This window comes from Scyliorhinus torazame, chromosome 14 (assembly GCF_047496885.1).
Source record: "Scyliorhinus torazame isolate Kashiwa2021f chromosome 14, sScyTor2.1, whole genome shotgun sequence".
Lineage (NCBI taxonomy): Eukaryota > Metazoa > Chordata > Chondrichthyes > Carcharhiniformes > Scyliorhinidae > Scyliorhinus > Scyliorhinus torazame.
Window position 1 is genome coordinate 163,906,911 of NC_092720.1, and position 22,789 is coordinate 163,929,699.

Consider the following 22,789-nt stretch of genomic DNA (forward strand, 5'->3'; position numbering starts at 1 on the left):
TTTGAAAGCCTCCGCGGATGACGAATGTAATTCCGACACTAGAAATCTCTGTCAAACTCTTACCAGGGGGGAACTGAGACAGCAGCTGCAATAAGTGAGGTTTTATTCAGATGGGACAATGACAAGTTGAAATCCCCACCTGATCTACTGCTCAAAGTCACCTCCATTTCACCTGTCAGTTTCCCAAACTTCAGAAAACTGTTTTGGGCAGCACAGTAGCATAGTGGCTAGCACAGTTGTTTCACAGCTCCAGAGTCCCAGGTTCAATTTCTGGCTTGGGTCACTGACTGTGCGAAGTCTCACCGTGTCTGAATGGGTTTCCTCCCACAGTCCAAAGATGTGCAGGTTAGGTGGATTGGCCTTAGTGTCCAAAAAGGTTGGGTGGGGTTACTGGGGTAGAGTGATGGTGTGGGCTTGGGTAGGATGCTATTTCCAGGGGCCGGTGCAGACTTGATGGGCCGTATAGCCTCCTTCTGCACTGTAAATTCTATGATTCTATGAAACTCCTGTTACTGCAGAAATATTTGGATTGTCTGTGAGAGACGTCAATCAGAGCCCACCCACTCTGCCCATTCTCTCCTCTTCCTCTACCACAGCTGCTTCACTTCCTGTAGGGACTCCAAACCAAGGCAGGAGATGGTGAGTGAAGGAGCAGAATTTAGAAGAATTACATTGCACAATATCCACACTAATGTTCAGGCAGTCTGACTATCCGGTGGGCAATCAGGTGTGGAAATGCCCCTTATGCTGTGTGAGAAGATCCAGCTCAGAGACCTGTTTACTCGGTGCTTTGTGCTGAGCTGTTTGATTGGCTGTGTGTTGGATATTGAGTGTGTTTATTGGAAGCATTTCCCTTCTGATTTACAGGCTGAGTTTTGTTGATGGGTCATTGCTGAATATGAGAAGGTGAGGTGTAATTATCTGGGAGAGGCAGGCACATTTGTTGAAATGTTCTCTTTAAAGATTTTACCTGAAGGCCTCGGCCTTTCCCAAAAGCCTGGGCTTGGATTTGATTGTTTTGCCCAGTGCTGTGTGTGAGAGCTGAATTTGGGATGTGCAGCCTGAGTGAGTGCAGTGTGTCTAATTTCCCAGGATAAACCAGAACCCTTCAATCAGCTACACTGAAACAATGTTTTCCGTAGCTTCCAGGACTTTCCAGTGTTTTCTTCAAATAATTTTGGAAAACAGGAGAAATTTCAAAATTTCCATTGAATTTCCATTTCTGCTGAATTCGTTTTATATTAAACACACACTCCAAGGGGAAAACTAGTCTCCTCCAGCATAATTTGAGCTCACAGTGAATTGATTGCCCGACTGTCTTTTTCCGTTGGAGGTCTGGCTGGAAGAAAAAAAGAGCTTGAGACCAGAAGATATTGGAGCAAAATTAGGCCATTTGGCCCGTTGAGTCTGCTCCGCCTATCGATTACGGCTGATATGTTCCTCATCCCCATTCTCCCCATAACCCCTGATCTTCATATTAATCAAGAAATCCCCATATTAATCAAGAACACCAGATTTGTGCTTGAGGTGCTGATACCTACAGGGTTACAGACCAGGAGCTGGATGGTGAAATCACAGAATAGTTCTTTCTTTGAGCATCAGAACTAGGAGCAGGAGCAGGTCATTTAGCCTGTCAAGCTTGCTTCACCATTCAATACATAGAATTATATAATCATAGAATTTACAGTACAAAAGGAGGCCATTCAGCTAATCGAGTCTGCACAGGCCCTTGGAAGGACCACCCTACTTAAACCCACACCTCCACTCTATTCCCGTAACCCAGTAACCCCACCTAACCTTTTGGACATTAACGGGCAGCACGGTAGCATTGTGGATAGCACAATTGCTTCACAGCTCCAGGGTCCCAGGTTAGATTCACAGCTTGGGTCACTGTCTGTGCGGAGTCTGCACGTTCTCCCTGTGTGTATGTGGGTTTCCTCCCACAGTCCAAAGATGTGCAGGTTAGGTGGATTGGCCATGCTAAATTGCCCTTAGTGTTGGGTGGGGTTACTGGGTTATGGGGATAGGGTAGGGTGCTCTTTCCAAGAGCTGGTGCAGACTCAATAGGCTGAATGGTCTCCTTCGGCGCTGTAAATTCTATGATTCTGCGATCATGGCTGATCTCCTCATAGCCGCAACTCTATTGGCGTGCCCATTCTCCATAACCCTTCAATCCATTAACAATTAAAAATCTAACTCCTCCTTAAATTTACTTGCTGTCCCAGCATCCACCACAATCTGGGGCAGCGAGTTCCACAAATTCACAACCCTTTTCTCCTCATCTCTGTTTTATATTTGCTACCCCTTCTCCTAAGACTATGAGTTCTTGTTGTAGACTGCCCCACAAGAGGAAACATCCACCCCACGTCTACTTTAACCATACCTTTTAGCATCTTGTATTCCTCAATTTGATCTCTCGTCATTTTTATAGGCCTAAACTGCTCAATCTCTCTTCATATGACAAATCCCTCATCTCTGGAATCAATCCAGTGAACCTCCACTGAACTGTCTCCAACGCTACTACATCTTTCCTCAAATATGGGGACCAAAACTGTGCACAATACTCCAGGTGTGGTCTCACAAATGCCTTGTATTGTGGCAACAACATTTCCTTACCTTTATATTGTATTCCTTTAGCTATAAATGCAATGTTCCATTCGCTTTCTTTATTACCTGCTCTATCTGCATGCTAGATTTCTGTGACACATGCACGGGGACACCCAGATCCCCCTGCACCGGAGCACCCCAAAGTCTCTCCCCATTCAGATAATAAGTTGTCTTTCCATTTTTCTGACCTAAATGCATGACCTCATATTTATCCATGTTAAACTCCATCTGCCACATTCTCGCCCACTCTCCTAATCTAATTATATCCATTTTGTAAGGTAGCCACATTGTGTGCCACTGGTCACTATCCAGTATCCCTGCTGGAAACAGATGGTGTGTGACAGTCAAGTGAGGAAAAAGGAAGGACTTGTATCGATCCCCCACACAGTGGAGTAGCAGACTGGCACTCACTTTGGAACAGTCTCTAAATGGGAGGGGAGGGAAGGTGGTGGTGCAGTCACTTGACTCATCATCCAGAGACTCAAGATAAGGCTGTGGGGACACGGGTTCAAATCCCACCACAGCAGCCGGTGAAATTAAACGACAATGAATAAATCTGGACTATAAAGCTCATCTCAGGGATGATGTCGACTCAGCCTGGGCTGGTTCAGTCTGACCCACATGTGACTCCATAACCAGGGCAACGTGGTTGAGTATAATTCCCTCGGACATGTCTGAGCAAACCACTGTTCTATCAAACCGCTGAAAACTGACACAGCAATGAAACCAAACAGATCACCCGGAATAGACCCAGGCACCAGCAATAAAGGAGACATGGTGGCACTGTTGCTTCACAGTGCTAGGGACCCCAGTTCGATTCCCAGCTTGGGTCACTGTCTCTTCCAAGTCTGCACATTCTCCCATATCTACGTGGGTTTCCTCCGGGAGCTCCGGTTTCGTCCCATAAGTCCCGAAAGACGTGCTGTTCGGTGGATTGTGTTGTGTTCGATGATGAAGACATACACAGAACATCTATGTGTTCAACCAGAATGATGATTTATTGTCAAACATGTGGAAGGATAACTAACAGATTTATATACAAACAAAGTTACTCAAATTCCTAGGGAGCTACTCTTAAGTGCGCCTATCTTACTGTACGTCGTACTGCCAACTGGCGAGTCCCATCAGTCACGTGTTGCATGTCTGGTGCCACCCACCCGCTGGCCGTAGGTCATACCTACGATTATGTATACTGATAAACAGCTTTATACATTTATACAACTATATACATTTATGTGTGCATGCATATCACCACAGATTGGACATTCGGAATTCTCCCTCCGTGTACCCTAACATGTGCCATAGTGTGGCAACTAGGGGATTTTCACAGTAACTTCATTGCACTGTTAATGTAGGCCTACTTGTGACACTGTGAAAGATTATTAATAACAATGGCTCACTCAGTCCTGTGGACCCTGCACAGTCCTCCATACCAACATTTGGGAGCTTGGGCCAAACATGGGAGAGTTGTCCCACAGACTAGTGAAGCAACAGCCTGACATAGCGATAATCACTGAATCGTATCCAACCATCAGTAAGTGTGTCGAAGATTGCATGCCAAAGCCGGTAGTACTTGCGTTCCCCAACCAGAAACCATGGTTTAACCAGGAGATCCACTCCCTACTGAAGTCCAGGATACCCTCCATCATGTTTCATATCATTGCCGCAGTGCTAAATGGGATAGATTTCAAACATCCAGCAACGCAAAACTTGGCATCCATGTGGGCCATCAGCAGCAGCAGAATTGAATTCAACCACAATTTGTGATCTCATGGTCTGGCATATCCCCCACTCTACCATTACCAACATGCCAGGGGATCAATTCTAGTTCAATGAAGAGTGCAGGAGCAGCAACAGGCATCTTCAATATGAGGTAGCAACCTGGTGAAGGTAGAAGGACTACTTGCATGCCAAACTGTAGAAGCAATGAGTGCTAGACTGAGCTGAGCGATCCCACAAGCAATGGATCAGATCATATTTAAGCTATGCCGTCCTGCACACTACAGCCCTGAATGGTGAGTTAAACAACTCACCACAGGAGGAGATTCCACTTCCTCAATGATTGGGGGAGCCCGGCACAAAACAAGGCTGAAGCATCTTCAATCATCCCCAATCAGAGGTAAGAAAAATTGATACATTGTGGCCTCCTCCTGAGGTCCTCAACAACACAGATGCCAGTCTTCAGCCAATTAAATTCACGCCATATGATACCAAAAGAACAGCTGAAGGCACTGGATACCGCGACTGCTCTGGGCCCTGACAATATTTCCATTTGTTTGTTTTAATAAATTTAAAGTACCCAATTCTTTTTTCCCAATTAAGGGGCAATTTAGCGTGGCCAAACCACCTAGCCTGTACATCTTTGGGTTGTGGGGCTGAGACCCATGCAAACATGGGGAGAATGTGCAAACTCCACATGGACAGTGATCCGGGTATATTTCCATTTGCACTGGAGACTTGTGCTCAGAACTTGCTGGGCCTCTAGTCAAAATGTTCCAGTAGTTACAACACTGGCACTTACCCAGCAGTGTGGAAAATAGCTGAGGTATGCCCTGTCCAAAAATAGTTCAATCCAACCCGGCCAATTACTGCCCATCAGCCCACTATCAATCATCCGCAAAGTGCTTGATGGTGTCATTGACAGTGCACAGGTTAATGATTGCACTGACACTCCATTTAAGTTGCGCCAGGGCCAATCAGTTCCTGACCTCATTTCGACCTTGGTCTAAATATAGATAAACGAGCTGAACTCCAGAGGTGAGGAAGGAGTGATTTCCCTTGATACCCAGGCAGCCTTTGACCTTTTGTAACATCAAAGAGCCCAAGCAAAACTGCAGAAAATTCTCCACTGGTTGGAGTTATACCATGCACAAAGAAGTATGCAGTTTAGAGAGAGAACTGGTGCGGTAAAACAGTCCGGTGTCCTGTGTAGTGAGAGAATTGGTGTGGTAAAACAGTGTTGACCATTTCCTAGTGACGGGTGTAGCGAGAGAAGACAGCTCACCACCAGCAAGGGTAATTAGGGATGAGCAATAAATATTGGCCGAGCCAGGGACATCCACAATTCTTGGGAAGTATCACTCAAAGATTGAGGAGACAACCCCTTCAGCAAAGTGGGAGATGAACCATAGAAAAGTTACGCGACAGAAAGTGGCCATTCAGCCCATTTGCCTGCACCGGCCAAAAAAAAAAGCTGCTGAATTTATCCCATTTTCCAGCACCTGGTCCATAGCCTTGCGGGTTCCAGTACTTCAGATGCAGATCCAGCTTTTAAATGAGTTGAGTGTTTCAGCCTCAACCACCAATTTAGACAGTGAATTCCAGATGCCCATCACCCTCTGGGTGAAAAAGGTTTTCCTCATGTCCCCTCTAATCCTTCTACCAATCACCTTAATCTATGCCCCCTGGTAATTGATCCCTCAGCTGGAGGAAACAAGTTTTTCCTGTCTACCCTCATAATTTTGTACAACTTAATTATGTCACCGCTCAGCCTCTGTTCTAAGGAAAACAACCCTTGCCTATCCAATCTCTCCTCATAGCTGCAATGTTCAAGCCCTGGCAACATTCTTGTAAATTTCCTCTGTACTCTCTCCAGAGCAATGATGTGCTTTGTGTAATGTGGTGACACAAAACCACAGCTGTGGCCTGACCAGTGTTTTATACAGTTTCAACATACCATCCCTGCTGCTGTATTCAATACCTCGCCCAATAGAGGAAAACATTCCATATGCTTCCTTCACCATTTGACCTGCCACATTCACAGATCTGTGGACATGCACTCCAAAGTCTCTCACTTCCTCAACCCCTCAATATCTTCCCGTTTATTGAGTATTCCAGTGCTTTGTTTGCCCTCCCCAAATGCCTTACCTCACACTTCCAGATTGAATTCCGTTTGCCCCTTCTCTGAGCACTTGATCAAACCACTGATCTCATTCTGCAGTCCGGCTATCCTCTCACTTTCAACCACACCGCCAATTCTTCTGTCATCTGCATATTTCCCAATCATGTCACCCACATTTAAGGGATCTAAATCATTACTTTATACCACAAACAGCAAGGGCCCTAACACTGAGCCCTGAGAAACATCACTGGTAACTGTTTTCCATTCTCAAAATATCCATCGACCATTACCCTTTGTTTCCTGTCACTGAGCCAATTTTGGATCCAACCAGTCACCTTCCCCTGTATCCCATGAGATCTTTTAAATTTACCTGCAGGTCTAGAGATCCTCCGACCTCTGAAGGAAGACCGTGATCTGGAAAGGACCCTGCGGAGCCCAACACATGGACCCGGCCATCGCCCCATCCACAACTGCGACCCCAGAGACGTTGTACACTTACCGGCCTTCACCCCATCCATGCCGGAGCGTGGTCCGGAAATCCACCAACCCGTGAAGACAAACCGCAGCCTGCCCGAAACACTCAATCGTGCAGACCCATTTTCCGAGGCAGGAACTGCAAGCAAGGCAACAAATCCTCCATCCACACACCGACCAGAGTGAAGAACCTCATTGGACACAACTATACCCTTAACACCGCATACTCTCACCGTCTCCTTGGCTCAAAAAGAAGCTGTCACTCCAGGATGCGTGGAAAACGTGCAGGCCTGCAGGTGAGAGTGAAACAATGCGGCCCCAAAGCCCCACTGCCTAGCTTATTCCTTGCTAATGTCCAATCGCTAGAAAACAAACTAGACGAACTTAAAGCCAGACTCATTTTTCAAAGAGAACTGAGGGACTGCTGTGTGCTCTGTTTCACGGAGACATGGCTCACTCTTGCTTCACCGGACTGTGCCCTACAATCAGAAGGCTTCTCAATCTACCGAATGGACCGTAAGGCGGCCTCAGGCAAGGCTAGGGGAGGTGGGGTCTGCCTCCTAACCAACACCTCCTGGTGCCTAGATGTAGCAACACTGGCGAGTTTTTGCTCCCCAGACCTAGAATACCTGACACTAAAATGCCACCCCTACTACCTTCCGAGGGAGTTCAGCTCGGTTATCCTGACGGCAGTTTACATCCTACCCCATGCGAAGGTGAAAATCACACTGGACGAAATATTCACCCGCCACAAATAGCCTTGAAACGAAACATCCCGAGGCCTTGTTCATTGTAGCTGGGTACTTCAATCAGGCCAAGCTCAAGAGCGAATGACCAAATTACCACCAACACGTCACCTGTTCTACCAGAGGCCCAAACATCCTGGACCACTGCTGCACAAATATCAAACATGCCTACCGCTCTGTCGCCCGCCCACACTTTGGCAAATCTGACAAGGCTGTGCTCCTGCTCCCGGCTTATAAGCAAAATCCGTCAAAGAAAGTTGTGCATTGTTGGTCTGAGGAATCGGATGCTTAGAGTCAGTGGACTGGTCAGTAATTAAAAACTCCGCGACCAGCCTGAACGAGTACGCCACTACAGTAACTGACTTCATTCGTAAGTATGTAGAAGATGTGTGCCAAAGAAACAAATCGGCGTTTTTCCCAACCGGAAACCCTGGATGAACAGGGATATCCACTGCTTGCTGAAGTCTAGGTCTGAGGCATTCAAATCAGGCGACCCTGACCTATACAAGAAAGCCAGATATGATCTTCAAAGATGCCAAAAGACAGTACCGGACCAAGCTCGAGTCCCAGGCTAGCCACACGGACCCCCGCCTACTATGGCAAGGTCGGCAAGACATAACAGGCTACAAGATGAAGGCAGGTAAAATAACCAGCTCCAAAGCACCCCTCCCTGATGAGCTCACATTCTATTCACGCTTTGACCAAGAGATCAGTGAGAGCAAGCCCTCCACCCCAGAAGCCTCTGATGAACTTGTATCTGAGATCACCATTGCAGACGTCAGAGCAGCCTTCTGAAAGGTCAACCTTCGGAAAGCCACTGGCCAGGATGGAGTACCCGGATGAGCTCTCAGGTCTTGCGCGGATCAGCTGGCGGGGGTATTCGCAGACATCTTCAACCTCTCTTTGCAACAATCTGAGGTCCCTATCTGATTCACGAAGATGACCATCATCTCTGAACCAAAAAAAGCCAAGCAGCGTGCCACTATCGTCCAGTGGCTCTGACATCCATCATCATGAAGTGCTTTGAAAGGTTAGTCATGGCACGAATCAACTCCAGCCTCCCGGATTGCCTTGATCCACTACAGTTCGCCTACCGCTGCAACAGGTCCACAGCAGACGCCATCTCCATGGCCCTGCACTCTACCCTGGAACACCTGGATAACAAAGACACCTATGTCAGACTCCTATTTATCGATTACAGCTCAGCCTTCAACACCATCATTCTTACGAAACTCATCTTCAAACTCCGTGGCCTTGGTTTCGGCTCCTTCCTCTGTGACTGCATCCTGAACTTTCTAACCCACAGGCCACAATCAGTAAGGATAGGCAACAACACCTCCTCCACGATAATCCTCAACACCGGTGCCCCACAAGGCTGCGTCCTCAGCCCCCTACTATACTCCTTGTACACCTATGATTATGTGGCCAAATTCCCCTCCAATTCGCTTTTCAAATCTGCTGATGACACCACAGTAGTGGGCTGGATTTCAAACAATGACGAGACAGAGTACAGGAATGAGATAGAGAATCTGGTGAACTGGTGTGACGACAATAATCTCTCCATCAATGTCAATAAAACGAAGGAGATTGTCATTGACTTCAGGAAGCATAGTGGAGAACAAGCCCCTGTCTACATCAATGGGAACGAAGTAGAAAGGGTCGAGAGCTTCAAGTTTTTAGGTGTCCAGATCACCAACAACCTGTCCTGGTCCCCCCATGCCGACACTATAGTTAGGAAAGCCCACCAACGACTACTTTCTCAGAGGACGAAGGAAATTTGGCATGTCACCTTCGACTCTCACCAGCCTCTACAGATGCATGATAGAAAGCATTCTTTCTGGCTGTATCACAGCTTGGTATGGAGCATGCTCTGCCCAAGACCGCAGGAAACTACAAAAGGTTGTGAATGTAGCCCAAGCCATCACGCATACCGGCCTCCCATCCAGCGACTCTGTCTACAATTCCCGCTGCCTCGGAAAGGCAGCCAGCATAATTAAGGACCCCACGCACCCCGGACATACTCTCTTCCACCTTCTTCCGTCAGGGGAAAGATACCAAAGTTTGAGGTCACGTACCAACCGACTCAAGAACAGCTTCTTCCTTACTGCCATCAGACTTTTGAATGGACCTCGTATTAAGTTGATCTTTTCTCTACACCTTGCTATAACTGTAACATTATATTTTGCAGTCTCTCCTTCCTTCCCTATGTATGGTATGCATTGTTTGTACAGCATGCAAGGAACAATACATTTTACTGTATACCAATACATATGACAATAATAAATCAAATCAAAAAAATCTCACTTTTCTGACTAGTCTGCCATGTGGGAACTTGTCAAATATTTTCCTGAGATCCATATAGACAATATCCACTGCACTACCCTCATCAATCCTCCTTGTTACTTCCTCAAATAAATTCTATTCATAATCATAGAACCCCAACAGTGCATTCAGTCTGGCTGTATCACAGCTTGGTATGGAGCATGCTCTGCCCAAGACCGCAGGAAACTACAAAAGGTTGTGAATGTAGCCCAAGCCATCACGCATACCGGCTCATTGAGTCTGCACTGACCCTCAAAAGAGCTCTTGTCCACTGCCCCTTCCGCCCTATCCCGAAACCTACATATTTCTGGATACTACAGATCAATTTATCATGGCCAATCCCCACCTAACCCGCACATCTCTTGGACTGTTGGAGAACCTGGAGGAAACCACGCAGACACGGGGAGAAAGTGTGAACTCCAGAAAGTCAGTGACCCAAGGCTGGAATTGAACCTGGGTCCCTGGTGCTGTGGGGCAGCAGTGCTAACCACTGTTAGTAAGACCCGATCCTCCTCTCACAAAACCAAGCTACCTCTCCATTATGAATTATTCATTTCTAAGTGAAAGTTTATCCTGTCTCAGAATTATTTCCAAAAATTTGCTCACCACTGAAGTCAGACTGACCAGTCGAAGATTTTCTGGCCTATCCCTCGCACCTTTTTTCAGTATAGATACAGCGTTCACAGGCCTCCAATCCTCTGGGACCTCACCTGTATCTGGTGAAGATTGGAAAATGATCCTTAGAGTATCCGTTATTTCCTCCCTGGCTTCTTTCAACATCCAGGGCTACAATCCATTTGGCCTGGTTATTTATCCACCTTCAAGGATTCCAGTCCCTCCAGTACCCCCACTCTCACTATGCTTATTGTATCCAATATTTCACATTCCTCCTCTTTTCCTAAAATGGTTCCTTCATCAAGACAGAGACAAAATACTCATTGAGTATCCTGTCCATATCTTCTGAATCAACCCACATGTTACCATGTACAAGGTCTTACTTTTTCTTTTGCAGTTCTCTTCCTCTTGCATTTTGGTAAAATCATGTTTCCTTTTACTGTTTTACAGAAGGATTGCACCATACTACAGGGAATAGAGAGGATAGACACTGCAGATAGATCCTGATCATCACCCAAGGAACAACTGTACAACTGTGGGAAGACTTTAAGTCCGCTTGCAACATTGCTCAACACAGAGAAGGTTAGGCAGTGAAACCATCATCTGGAAATCGGTCGGGTCAGGGGAGCTTTGACATATCATCAGATCTGAAACTGGTCAGTGGTGTGGAACCTTCCATCAGAACCAGCCTTTCCGAAGGTTCGGCTGTGAGTGATTGGTCAGGGTGAGGCTGGGAAGACGCGTGAGTGGGCTCCAAGTGTGGTGAGAGCTCCAATCATTCATCGAGCTTCATTCCTACAGGGGAGAGGCAGTTACAGTCTGAGGTGTGTGAGGCAGACTCCACAGGCTTATAAGATCTCCTAACACACAAGCTACATCTGTTATCCCACCAGTGGTAGACCACATAAAACTACATGGTAGAGAAACCATTCAAGTGTGATCGAGCTTTCGTATATCCATCACAATTGGAGATTCACCAACGCAGTCACAATGGGAAAAAGCTGTTTGAATGTGAAGTGTGTAACAAGTACTTCACACAATAATCAGGTCTGGTGAATCATCGGCGAATGCACACTGGGGAGAATCCGTTCACATGCGAGGTGTGTGACAAATCATTCTCGTGGTTATTCGCACTCCGCTTACACATACGCATTCACACAGGGGAGAGACCATTCACGTGTGAGGTGTGTGACAAATCCTTCTCATCGTCAACAGAACTGCGCAAACATAAACGCATTCACACAGGAGAAGCTGTTTACGTGTGAGGTGTGTGACAAACCATTTTCATCATCATCAGATCTGCGCAAACACCAACGCATTCACACAGGCAAGAAACCGTTCATGTGTGTGACAAATCATTCCCATCATCGGATCTCCACAAACACAAACGCGTTCACACAGGTGAGAAACCGTTCATGTGTGAGGTGTGTGAGAAAGCATTCTCGTTATCAGGGAACCTCCACAAACACCGCCGCAGTCACTAACGGGAGAAACCATTCACGTGTGAGGTGTGTGATAAAGCAGTCTCACATTCATCGCATCTTCGCACACACAGTCACACCCACACAGGGGAGAAACCTTTCACATGTGAGATGTGCGACAAATCATTCTCGACATCATCGGAGCATCACGCACACGAGCGCACTCACACAGGAAAGAAACCGTTCTTGTGTGAGGTCTGCAAGAAATCATTCTTTACATCCTCGAAACTTCTGCTCCATCAGAGGAGCCACACAGGGGAGAAACCATTCAGGTGTAAGGTGTGCGACAAATCATTCTCAAGTGTCGGGGAGCCTCCGCACACACGAACGCACTCGCACAGGGGAGAAACCATTCACTTGTGAGGTTTGTGACAAATCATTCTCAGTGTCAGGGAACCTCAGAAAAACACAAACGCATTCACATAGGAGAAAACATTCACTTGTGAGGTGTGTGACAAATCATGCTCATTGTCATCAAGCCTCCTGCTCCGTCAGAGGAGCCACAACCTGGAATAACCCTTCAAATGTGAGGTTTGTGATGAAACTTTTGTGACATCTTTAACATCAGCCAGAGTCTGAAAAGATTCTAACAGGAGCCAAATCTGACCTGGAAAGCAAGTATTATTCTGTGCCATTGGGATGTAGGATGGATTGAGAGCTGGATGTTGTTTGCTCTTTCTTGTTGTTCAATTGGGAATTGAGCAGTATTGTTTCCACGTAATTGTACTTTATTTCTGGATGTGATGTTCAGGAGTTTAATATTGTGTCAATAATAAAGTTTTGTTTTGAAATACCAAATTGCTTTGTGCAATCACTCCTGGAGCAAAGTATTCTTTCCACACAGTCTTCTAAAATAAAATATTGGGGTTTCAGTCCAGTATCCTAGCCAATGTTAGTCTCTGGTTTGGGATCGTAATAATAGCAAACTGGTGAATATATAACATTATATCTGTGGCACAACTTGCAACTGGTAGTGACTCATTTTTCATGACAAAGGGAATGTTTTGATAAATACCTTTTTAACTCTGAAATATTGTGACCTAATGTTATCAAATGTATGTCGAAGTCAATAATTTCCTGCTTCTGGACTGTAGTAGAAAGATTCAACAACGCTCGTTACGGCAAAATAACAAGGCTTTATTTACGAAACGACTGCATGCAGTAATGGCTGAAACTTGAGGTCAGAGAGAAGTTATTACCACTGCTGATTCCTTCCCAAGATTTTACAGAAAATCAGTTCAGTATTTATACATTATCATTATCAAGATTGCATGACTACAGCTTAGTCAGGAATTCGATCGGAAGTAGAAACGTAAGCAATGTCATGAAACAGGCATAACCTTGCTGACCTTCTCGGACTCTTTGTCTCATCACTCATACCATTATCTTGTCCTTTGATGGAACATTAAAAGGTCGGAGGAGACTTATTCATTCCTGATCTTATCTCGTCTTATTCATACCGTCCTGGGTTATGACAAGTTAGCCTTATCAGAATTTACAGAGGTCTGGCATTTTGGAATGGCTAGATCAGCATTCCTTACAAAGGGCTCTGGTACATTGAAGTGGCTAGGTCAGCTTTTCTTACATTGTATCAACTAGTTGACCAGTTTTCCCATTGACCAGTTATCCCATCATGCCATTACTTAATTCGTACATCACATGTAAATAAAAGTTTGAGGACAGTGACTATTTTTGCACATCACATTAAAATCATTTAAAAATCAAATCGCTAGCCTTACAGCACCAAGGTTCCAAGTTCGATCCCGGCTCTGGGTCACTGTCCGTGTGCTGTTTGCACATTCTCCCCACGTTTGCGTGGGTTTCGCCCCCACAACCCAAAAGATGTGCAGGGTAGGTGGATTGGCAATGCTAAATTGGGCCTTAATTGGAAAAAATGAATTGGGCACTCTAAATTTTTTAAAAAAAATCAAATTGCACCAAATATTTCTACAGTAACACTGGTTTCTTGAAGCTTGTGGTAACTTGAGTGGGGATTTAAACTTGTCATTCTTCCTCCTGAATAATACCTCACTTACTGCAGCTGCTGTCTCAGTTCCCCTGGTAAACCCTTGAGAGATTTCTAGTTTGGGAATATCATTCTTCATCATTGGAGGCTTTCAAACTGACTCAGTGTGGGATGTGTCGTGTCAGATGTGTTTGACAGCAGGTCAGAAGAGGAAGACCCACAGCATCCAAGGCAGCGACAATTGGTGGGATCAACGCATGAACTGGAGAGAGGGGTCAAGGAGGTAGGGAGTAATTGAATGCGTGGGTGTGCTTTAAAGTGAGATGAGTGTGAGAATGATTTGTCACACCTCACCTGTGAATGGTTTCTCCCGTGTGAATGCTTTGGTGTTGCACGAGATTTGAGAGAGGCTGGTCTACAAATAGTACAACAGGTATACCTTGTGTGTTCAGAGATCTTATGATCCTTTGGAGCCCTCCTCACATACCTCACATCTGAACAGCCTCTCAGTGTTGGAAGCTAAGGAATATATTGCTTCAGTGTAGCTGATTGAAGGGTTCTGGTTTATCCTGGGATATTTAGATTCTCTGCACTCACTCAGACTACACATCCCAAATTCAGCTCTCACACACAGTACTGGGCAAAACTATCAAATCCAAGCCCAGGCTTCGGGGAAAGGCTGAGGCCGTCAAGTAAAATCTTTAAAGAAGACATTAAAAGACATTTCAATAAATGTGTCCCTGCCCCTCACCTTTTCATATTCAGTAATGAGCCATCAACAATACGCAGCCTGTAAATCAGAAGGGACATGCTTCCAATAAACTCAATTTCCAACACAGCCAATCAAACAGTTCGCAACAAAGCATTGAGCAAACAGGTCTCTCGGCTGGATCTTCTCACATAGCGTAACACAAGAATTAGAAGAAGGAATAGGCCACTAGGCCCTTCAAGCCTGCCTCTCCATTCAATATGATCACGACTGATCTATGCCGGCCTCAACTCCTTTTCGGCACCATTGCCTCAATAGCCCTCTATTCCACGATCTATCAAACATTTATCCACCACTTCCAATACTTCTAATTTGAATATTTGCTACTACCACCAAGATCTGCACCTGCGGCGGCTCCACCCGGGCCCGCGCCCTAGGCTTCCGTGCTCACCGCAGCGGCCCTCCTACTCATCACTGCGTAGCCCCCACGGGCTCTCCATTGCCAGCGACGGCCGGGTATGGGCCCGATGCTCCAGAGCCATCCATTTTCAGGGCTTTTCCAATTTCCAATACTTCTAATGACATTGAAGAGAGGGAGAGGTGGGTGATGGGAGTGTGGAACAGAAAGAGTGGGTGAGGAGTTTGAGCCAGTTTTTGGGGAGTGACTCTTACTGAAGGAGTGAATTTGGAGTTCTGCAGTGACTCCGTCTAAACTGTATTTGGGGAATTTCTCTTGCTTTGGGGGTGACTGTGACTCTGAGATTGACTCCAGCATGACCGACTCGCAAAATACAGTAAGGTCACTTTCGCTGTCGGTCCACAGGGTGGAGCATCGGGGATCAGTGCCTGACCCGCTGAGTATTTTAAATTTTGATTACAGTTTTAAAGCACAGAAACAGACCATTCAGCCCAACTGCATTCTCTCCAGTCTCTTGTCAACAGAAGATGGTCACCGAAACCCATCTGTGCATTACTCCCTGGTCTGCACTCCGGTTAGAGCTGTGTTTTCAAATTTTGTTTCCTGAGACCCACTTTTGCTAATTGGCAGACCCTCAGGATCCATGCCACATTTGCTTACATAGTCACTCCTGAGATAAGGCAGTGTTCGCGACACTAAAGTTTTCATGCCCGAGGCATGGGACAGAAAGAAAAGTCGTCTAATTTTGTTCATAATCACTGACCCCTGGTGCTATGTTATGGATAGCCTTATGTTGTTACTGGTGCAAAAAACTGGTACAAAAATAGATTCAGAAACAGTATTCTATAATGGACTCTACTTAGAAGTTGAATCCGAGCGGCACAGTGGCTCAGTGGTTAGCTTTGCTGTCTATGGCGCTGAGGACCCAGTTCGTCCCATTCCTGGGTCACTGTGTGGAATTGGCACATTCTTCCTGTGTCTGCGTGGGTTTCACCCCCACAACCCAAAGATGTCCAGGGTAGGTGAATTGGCCACACTAAATTGCCCCTTAATTGGAAAAAAATATTTGGGTACTCTAAAATTTAAAAAAAAATTGATCTCCATTGGGAAAGTTCTGCAAAATTTCCCATGGCTTCCAATTGTAATCAAGGAAACTGGAGATCTGTGCATTTCCACATCCCTAGTAATTGAGAGGCCAAAGGAGCATTTATTTTGTGTCGGGTGAATACTGCACTCCCCAATATCAGAAAACGCTTAAGGTTCTGAAATATTTACAAATCAATACTTTCTAAAAATGCATAATCTCTTATCTTCCTATTTCAATGCTCAAAACTTATTCTTCCTGGCACCATTCCAAAAATAGAGTTAGGCATAACCGCGAGGTTCAGAGGACAACCTTCAAGTTACCGTGCACCTGCCTCCATTATCATTCTGCGACGCGGAGGTCACAGATTTGGGACGCTATGTCACAAAGGAATATTTCTGGGATCCACTTCTGGTATTGCTTATAGTGCTGAGCAGTCAGTACTTTCGTGTGGGTGCAAATAAATCAGGTGAATGGATTGTGGCAGTGGCAACTGACTCCCAACACTCAGTTGCAACAAGTCAGGAGTGGGTCTACGGGCAGCGAATGAGGCGGCTCAGAACTAACACAAAACATTCATTGCACACAGTTAAGTCAGTGAGCTCAGCGACTGTCGTTTGCTTGGATATTTTTCATATCTTTTTCACACACTCTCACTGGATCCTGTTCGAGGGCTGGGACTATGTCCATGGACCTGAATCCCCCACACTTCCCGTGTTAACAAAGGTGCAGACCGCGACCCTCAACTCCACAACCCTTCTGAAACCCTCCTGTGGACCCTGGGTTAGAGAAAACCCGTTGCCCAGTCAGTGGGACTGCTTGAGCTCAGTGGGCAAGACAGCTGGTTTGTGATGCAGAACAAGGCCAGCAGATCGGGTTCAATCCCCGTACCAGCTTACCCGAACAGGTGCCGGAATGTGGCGACTAGGGCTTTTTACAGTAACTCCATACTTGTAACAATGAAAGGATATTATATTATTATCGCCTGGCCAGGTTTTACCTCTTCAGTTGTGTGCGGAGAATGTCCTGCAATGGTGAACCATTGCTCTGGTTCCTACCAAGGGTTTATCCTCGGCCCCCATCTATTTCTCACCCAAATGCTGCTCATTTGCAAAACCATCGACGACAGGGTGTCAGATTCCCATAAGTTTTCTTACAACCTTTCCCAATTTTAGTCGCGGCAGAAATAAATGGCACTCACCACTTGACAAAACAGAAAATTAGTAGTAAAGGAATGATGAGCAGACACCTTCACGAGAGAGAGAAATGATTTGAGGACCGTGCCATGGAGCAATTCACCTTAGATCTACAATCTTCACTGGGGCAGGGGAGGAATGGAGGACAGGTCCTTCAGCAGCAGTAAGGGAGGTGTATTCAACACTGGGAGAGTCAAACTCTCAGCTCACAAACTGTGGGCGGGCTTTTGAAATCTTTGTTTCTGATTGGCTGTGAGAGACGTCAATCAGAGAGCACACCCACTCTGCCCATTCCCTCCTCTTCCTCTACCACAGCTGCTTCACTTCCTGTAGGGACTCCAAACCAAGTCAGGAGATGGTGAGTGAAGGAGCAGAATTTAGAAGAATTACATTGCACAATATCCACACTAATGTTCAGGCAGTCTGACTATCCTGTGGGCAATCAGGTGTGGAAATGCCCCTTATGCTGTGTGACAAGATCCAGCTCAGAGACCTGTTTACTCGGTGCTTTGTGCTGAGCTGTGTGACTGGCTGAGTGTTGTATATCGAGGGTGTTTATTGGAAGCATTTCCCTTCTGATTTACAGTCTGAGTTTTCATAGAATTTACAGTGCAGAAGGAGACCATTCGGCCCATCGAGTGTGCACTGCCCCTTGGCAAGAGCACCCCACTTAAGCTCACACCTCCACCCTATCCCAGTAACCCCCACCTACCCTTTTTGGACACTAAGGGCAATTTATCATGGCCAATCCACCTAACCTGCACATCTTTGGACTGTGGGAGGAAACCGGAGCAAACCCACGCAGACACGGGAGGACGTGCAGACTCCGCACAGACATTGACCCAAGCCAGTAATCGAACCCAAGTCCCTGGTGCTGTGAAGCAACAGTGCTAACCACTGTGTTACTGTGCCTCCCATTTGTTGATTGGTCATTACTGAATCTGAGAAGGTGAGATGTCATTATCTGGGAAGGACAGGGACACATTTATTCAAATATCTTTTAATGTCTTCTTTAAATTTTTTTGACCTGAAGGCCTCAACCTGTCCCAAAAGCCTGCACTTGGATTTGATAGTTTAGCCCAGTGCTGTGTCTGAGAGCCATATTTGGGATGTGCAGTCTGAGTGAATCCAGTGTCTTTAATTTCCCAGGATAAACCAGAAACCTTCAATCAGCTACACTGAAGCAATATTTTCCTTAGCTTCCAGCACTTCCTGCCCAATATGTTTATCTTTATAAAAATATTTTATTGAGGCATTTATATTATATTTCAACAGAATAAGCAACCACACGCCAAACAAACAAAACCCAGCCAACATGGTGAACATAAACAACCCCCCAACCACAATCCCCACCAACCTGACCCCATCTTACCCAACTCCCCATGCCTCCCCTTTTTAACCCCAGTATGTTTTTTGAAGATAATTTTACACTCCGACTGATTGTCTTCACTGTGTTTGGGAAGATGGGGGTCTGCGTGGAGGAAAGAAAATAGCAATGTTGTCTGCTCCTAGTCACTGTACAGTGTCCCTGCTGGAAATAGAGGGTATGTCACAGTCAAGCGAGGGAAAAGAAAGGACTGCATCTGATCCCCTCACAGGAGATTAGCAGAATAGCACTCACTGTGGAACATTCTCTAACTGAGGAATCAGCTCCTTTAGCAAAGGAGGAGAGAGAACTGGAGAAAATCATGTTTCCTTTTCCTATTTTACAGAAGGATTGCACCATACTACACCAGAGAATACAGAGAGGATAGACACAGAAGGTTTGGCAGTAAAACCATCATCTGGAATTGAGTTGGGTCAGGGGAGCTTTGACATATCATGAGATCTGAAACTAGTCAGGTGTGGAGCCTTCCACCAGAATAAGCCTTTTTGAAGGTTTGGCTGTGGAAAATCGGTCAGGGTGAAAATGGGACGTGTGAGTGGACTTTAAGTATGGTGAGAGCTTCAGTCATTCATCGAGCTTCATGAATCTCTGACTCATTCCTGCAGGTGAGAGCTTCTTCATATATGAGGAGGGCTCCACGGGATCATAAGAACTTATAACACATGAGGTTCATCTGTTGTACCACCTTCAACACAAGGACAGCCACATGGCAGAGAAACCGTTCAAGTGTGAGGTGTGTGACCGAGCTTTCAAACGAAAATCAGTGCTCGTAAATCACCGACGCATTCACACTGGGGAGAAGCCATTCAAGTGTGAGGTGTGCGAGCAAGCCTTTGCAAACTCTTCAACACTTGTGTATCATCGACGCATTCACACGGGGGAGAAGCCGTTCAAGTGTGAGGTGTGCGAGCAAGCTTTTGCAAACCCTTCAACGTTTGCGTATCATCGACGCATTCACACTGGTGAGAAACCATTCACATGCAACGTGTGTGAAAAATCCTTCTCCAAAGCAGGGAACCTCCGTAAGCACCAACGCATTCACACAGGGGAGAAACCATTCATATGCAAAGTATGCAACAAATCATTCTCACAGTCATCGGCTCTCCATGTGCACCAACGCTTTCACACAGGAGAGAAACCATTCAAGTGCGAGATGTGTGACAAATCCTTCTCACAGTTACCAAATCTTCACACGCATCGACGCAGTCACACAGGGGAGAAGCCATTCACCTGCGAAGTGTGTGACAAATCCTTCTCAAATTCTTCTCACCTCCGCACACACGAACGTATTCACACAGGAGAGAAGCCATTCACGTGTGAAGTGTGTGACAAATCATTTTCAAATTCTTCTCACCTCCGCACACATGAACGCATTCACACAGGGGAGAAGCCATTCACATGCGAGGTGTGCGGCAAATCATTCCCACGGTCATCCACACTCCTCGACCATCAACGCACTCACACAGGAGAGAAACCATTCACGTGCGGGATTTGCAACAAATCTTTCTCACGGTCAACAACCCTCCTTGAACACCAACACATTCACACCGGAGAGAAACCGTATACCTGCGAAGTGTGCAACAAATCATTCTCGGATCCATCATCTGTCCGCGTACATCGACATATTCACACAGGAGAGAAGCCATTCATTTGTGTGGTGTGTGAAAAATCGTTTTCACAGTCAGCAAAACTCAGGAAACACCAGCGGATTCACACAGGTGAGAAACCATTCAGGCGTTAGGTTTGTGAGAAAGCTTTCACCCACTCTTCCTTTCTCCTAGTACGTCAACATATTCACACAGGAGAAATCATCATGTATGAGGTGTCTTGACAGATCATTCTCACGCTTACTGAACCTCATTCTTATCAGCACATTCACACGGGTGGAACTGGTTAAGTATGAGGTGGAAACAAAGCTTTCACAGATTTCAGGAGCCTCCTCCGCCAGCAGACAATCCACATGGGGAAAACCCCTTTCAAGGTGAGGTTTATGATGAAACATTTGTGATGTCTATGAGACTCCTGAGACACCAGAGGATTTACACTGGGGAGAAATCATTCGGGTGTAAAATGTGCAACAAATCCTCCTCAAAGTTATTGTACCTGCTGCCATCAGAGTATCCACACAGGGGAGTAAACTTAAAGGGTGATGAATGTGAGGAAGCATCAACAACGTATTTGAGGCTCCTGGGACATCAGAGGATTCACACTGGGGAGAAACCTTGGGTGTGATATTTGTGATAAGGAAATCACCCACCCCTCTGATCGCCTGAAGGACCTCAGGATGCACAATGGTGAGAAACCATTCAGGTGTGTTACAAGGCTCTCACACAGTCAATGTATCCATTAATGCACTCACACGGGGGACGGTCCTGATCAGTGTGAGCTCTAAAATAAAACCTTCACATAGTTGTTGAGTTCACACAGTGTTTAACCATTTATGTTTTTTGAACCAAAGGGGTCAATTCTTATTGAGTCAAACCCACTCAGGTAAAGATAGCAACGTTTTTTAAGAAGACACAAGGATGCAAAGTTTTACCAGTTATACTGGAGGTAGTTATATCCTTATCCAAATTAAAAAGTCAACACTGAAAGATAAAAAGAGAGTTCACAGTTTGAGTGATTTGCTGGTTAAAATTCCAGAGGCTGGTTTGAAGTCCGTGTAACTGCACATGCTGCAGACAATTTTATTTCTTAATGTGTAATCCATTTCCCCCTGAAATTGCTTTTGATGTGAACTCACTATTTCTGTGTTAGATCTTTAGGCTGTACAGGGAGGACTTTATTTGAGAGAGTTCAAAGATGTGCAGGTTAGGTGGATTGACCATGCTAAATTTCCCTTAGTGTCCAAAAAAGGTTGGGTGGGGTTACTGGTGTAGTGATCTCTATATGGGCATGTACACAAGGAGTTACTGTGTAAATCAGTAGCACCACATGATCACTAGCGGGCCGGACCAACAGGGGTATAAAAGGCAATCACATTGGGTCTCTCTCTCTTGGGTGCACTGTGACCAGGGCAATAGCAGACTAGTTCAGATGGCTAGTGGAGTTACGTATAGTTACCGTAGTTAGATCTTGTTAACCTTATCACTAGTATCAAAGTTAAAGTAAAGAACTCATGCAATTATTGTTATAGTTACTCAATAAACCTTTTGTTACTACTGGACGAGTTTGAGTATTTTTCATCAAGATTCAGAAGACCTCATCACAAACCAAGGTTTGAGTAGCACATGTTACCTACCACACAGGTAACAAAACATGGTACCAGGCGTGTGGCTTTAACAGAACTTGTTAGATTAAGTTAGAAAAAAAGAGAAGAAAATTCAGACTGGACATTCGACTGTGGAAGACTTCACAGCAAATGGATCCTCGACGACTGACTATGGGACTCATTGGACCTCCAGGTAATTTAAGTTATGACTGGAAAAGATTTGACCAACCGGTAATTTAAGTTATGACTGGAAAAGATTTGAACAGATATTCCAAATATTTATCGCAACTAATGATTTAAGCACGGTCTCTGACGCAACAAAAATAGCACTACTACTCTCAATAGGAGGGCATGAAACTAGAGAAAACCATAATTGCTTTAATTACTTAGAAGGTGAAGACAACACCAAAATGGAAGTAATACTGAAAAAAATTTGATGAACACTAAGAGTCAGTCTGGTGAGATGCTGGAAAGATTTAACTCTTGTCATAAACACCAGAGAAACGGAGGGCCCATCACTGATTTTATTACAAATCTCAAGTTAATCCCACAAGGCTGTGATTATGCTGATTTCAGAGACACTGATAATGAATCAATTAATTTCTGGACTATGTGATAAAAATTTGAAGGAAGAACTTTCACAAGATAAGTGTCTAACTCTAGAAATCGCTACACAAAAATACCTTGCTTATGAAGAAAAACAAAATCAATACTTTGAGTCTCGACAAACAC

General features: G+C 45.4%; 1 protein-coding gene, 1 long non-coding RNA gene and 1 pseudogene across 2 annotated transcripts in view; 2 read left to right on the plus strand and 1 right to left on the minus strand.

The window, feature by feature from the left end:
* Positions 1-22,789, minus strand: part of LOC140389219 (uncharacterized) — an 82,983-nt pseudogene that overhangs the window by 18,296 nt on the left and 41,898 nt on the right.
* On the plus strand, positions 657-12,884 carry LOC140389230 (uncharacterized). Its single transcript, XR_011934306.1, has 2 exons — positions 657-906; positions 11,056-12,884. It is a non-coding gene; the product is annotated as an uncharacterized lncRNA (long non-coding RNA).
* Positions 17,782-22,789, plus strand: part of LOC140389211 (uncharacterized) — a 56,962-nt gene continuing 51,954 nt past the window's right edge. The window contains exons 1-2 of the mRNA XM_072473389.1: positions 17,782-17,817; positions 19,172-20,564. Of these exons, the coding sequence (XP_072329490.1) occupies positions 19,553-20,564 (1,012 nt within the window). The 5' untranslated portion in view covers positions 17,782-17,817; positions 19,172-19,552. The remainder of the gene's footprint in view (positions 17,818-19,171; positions 20,565-22,789) is intronic.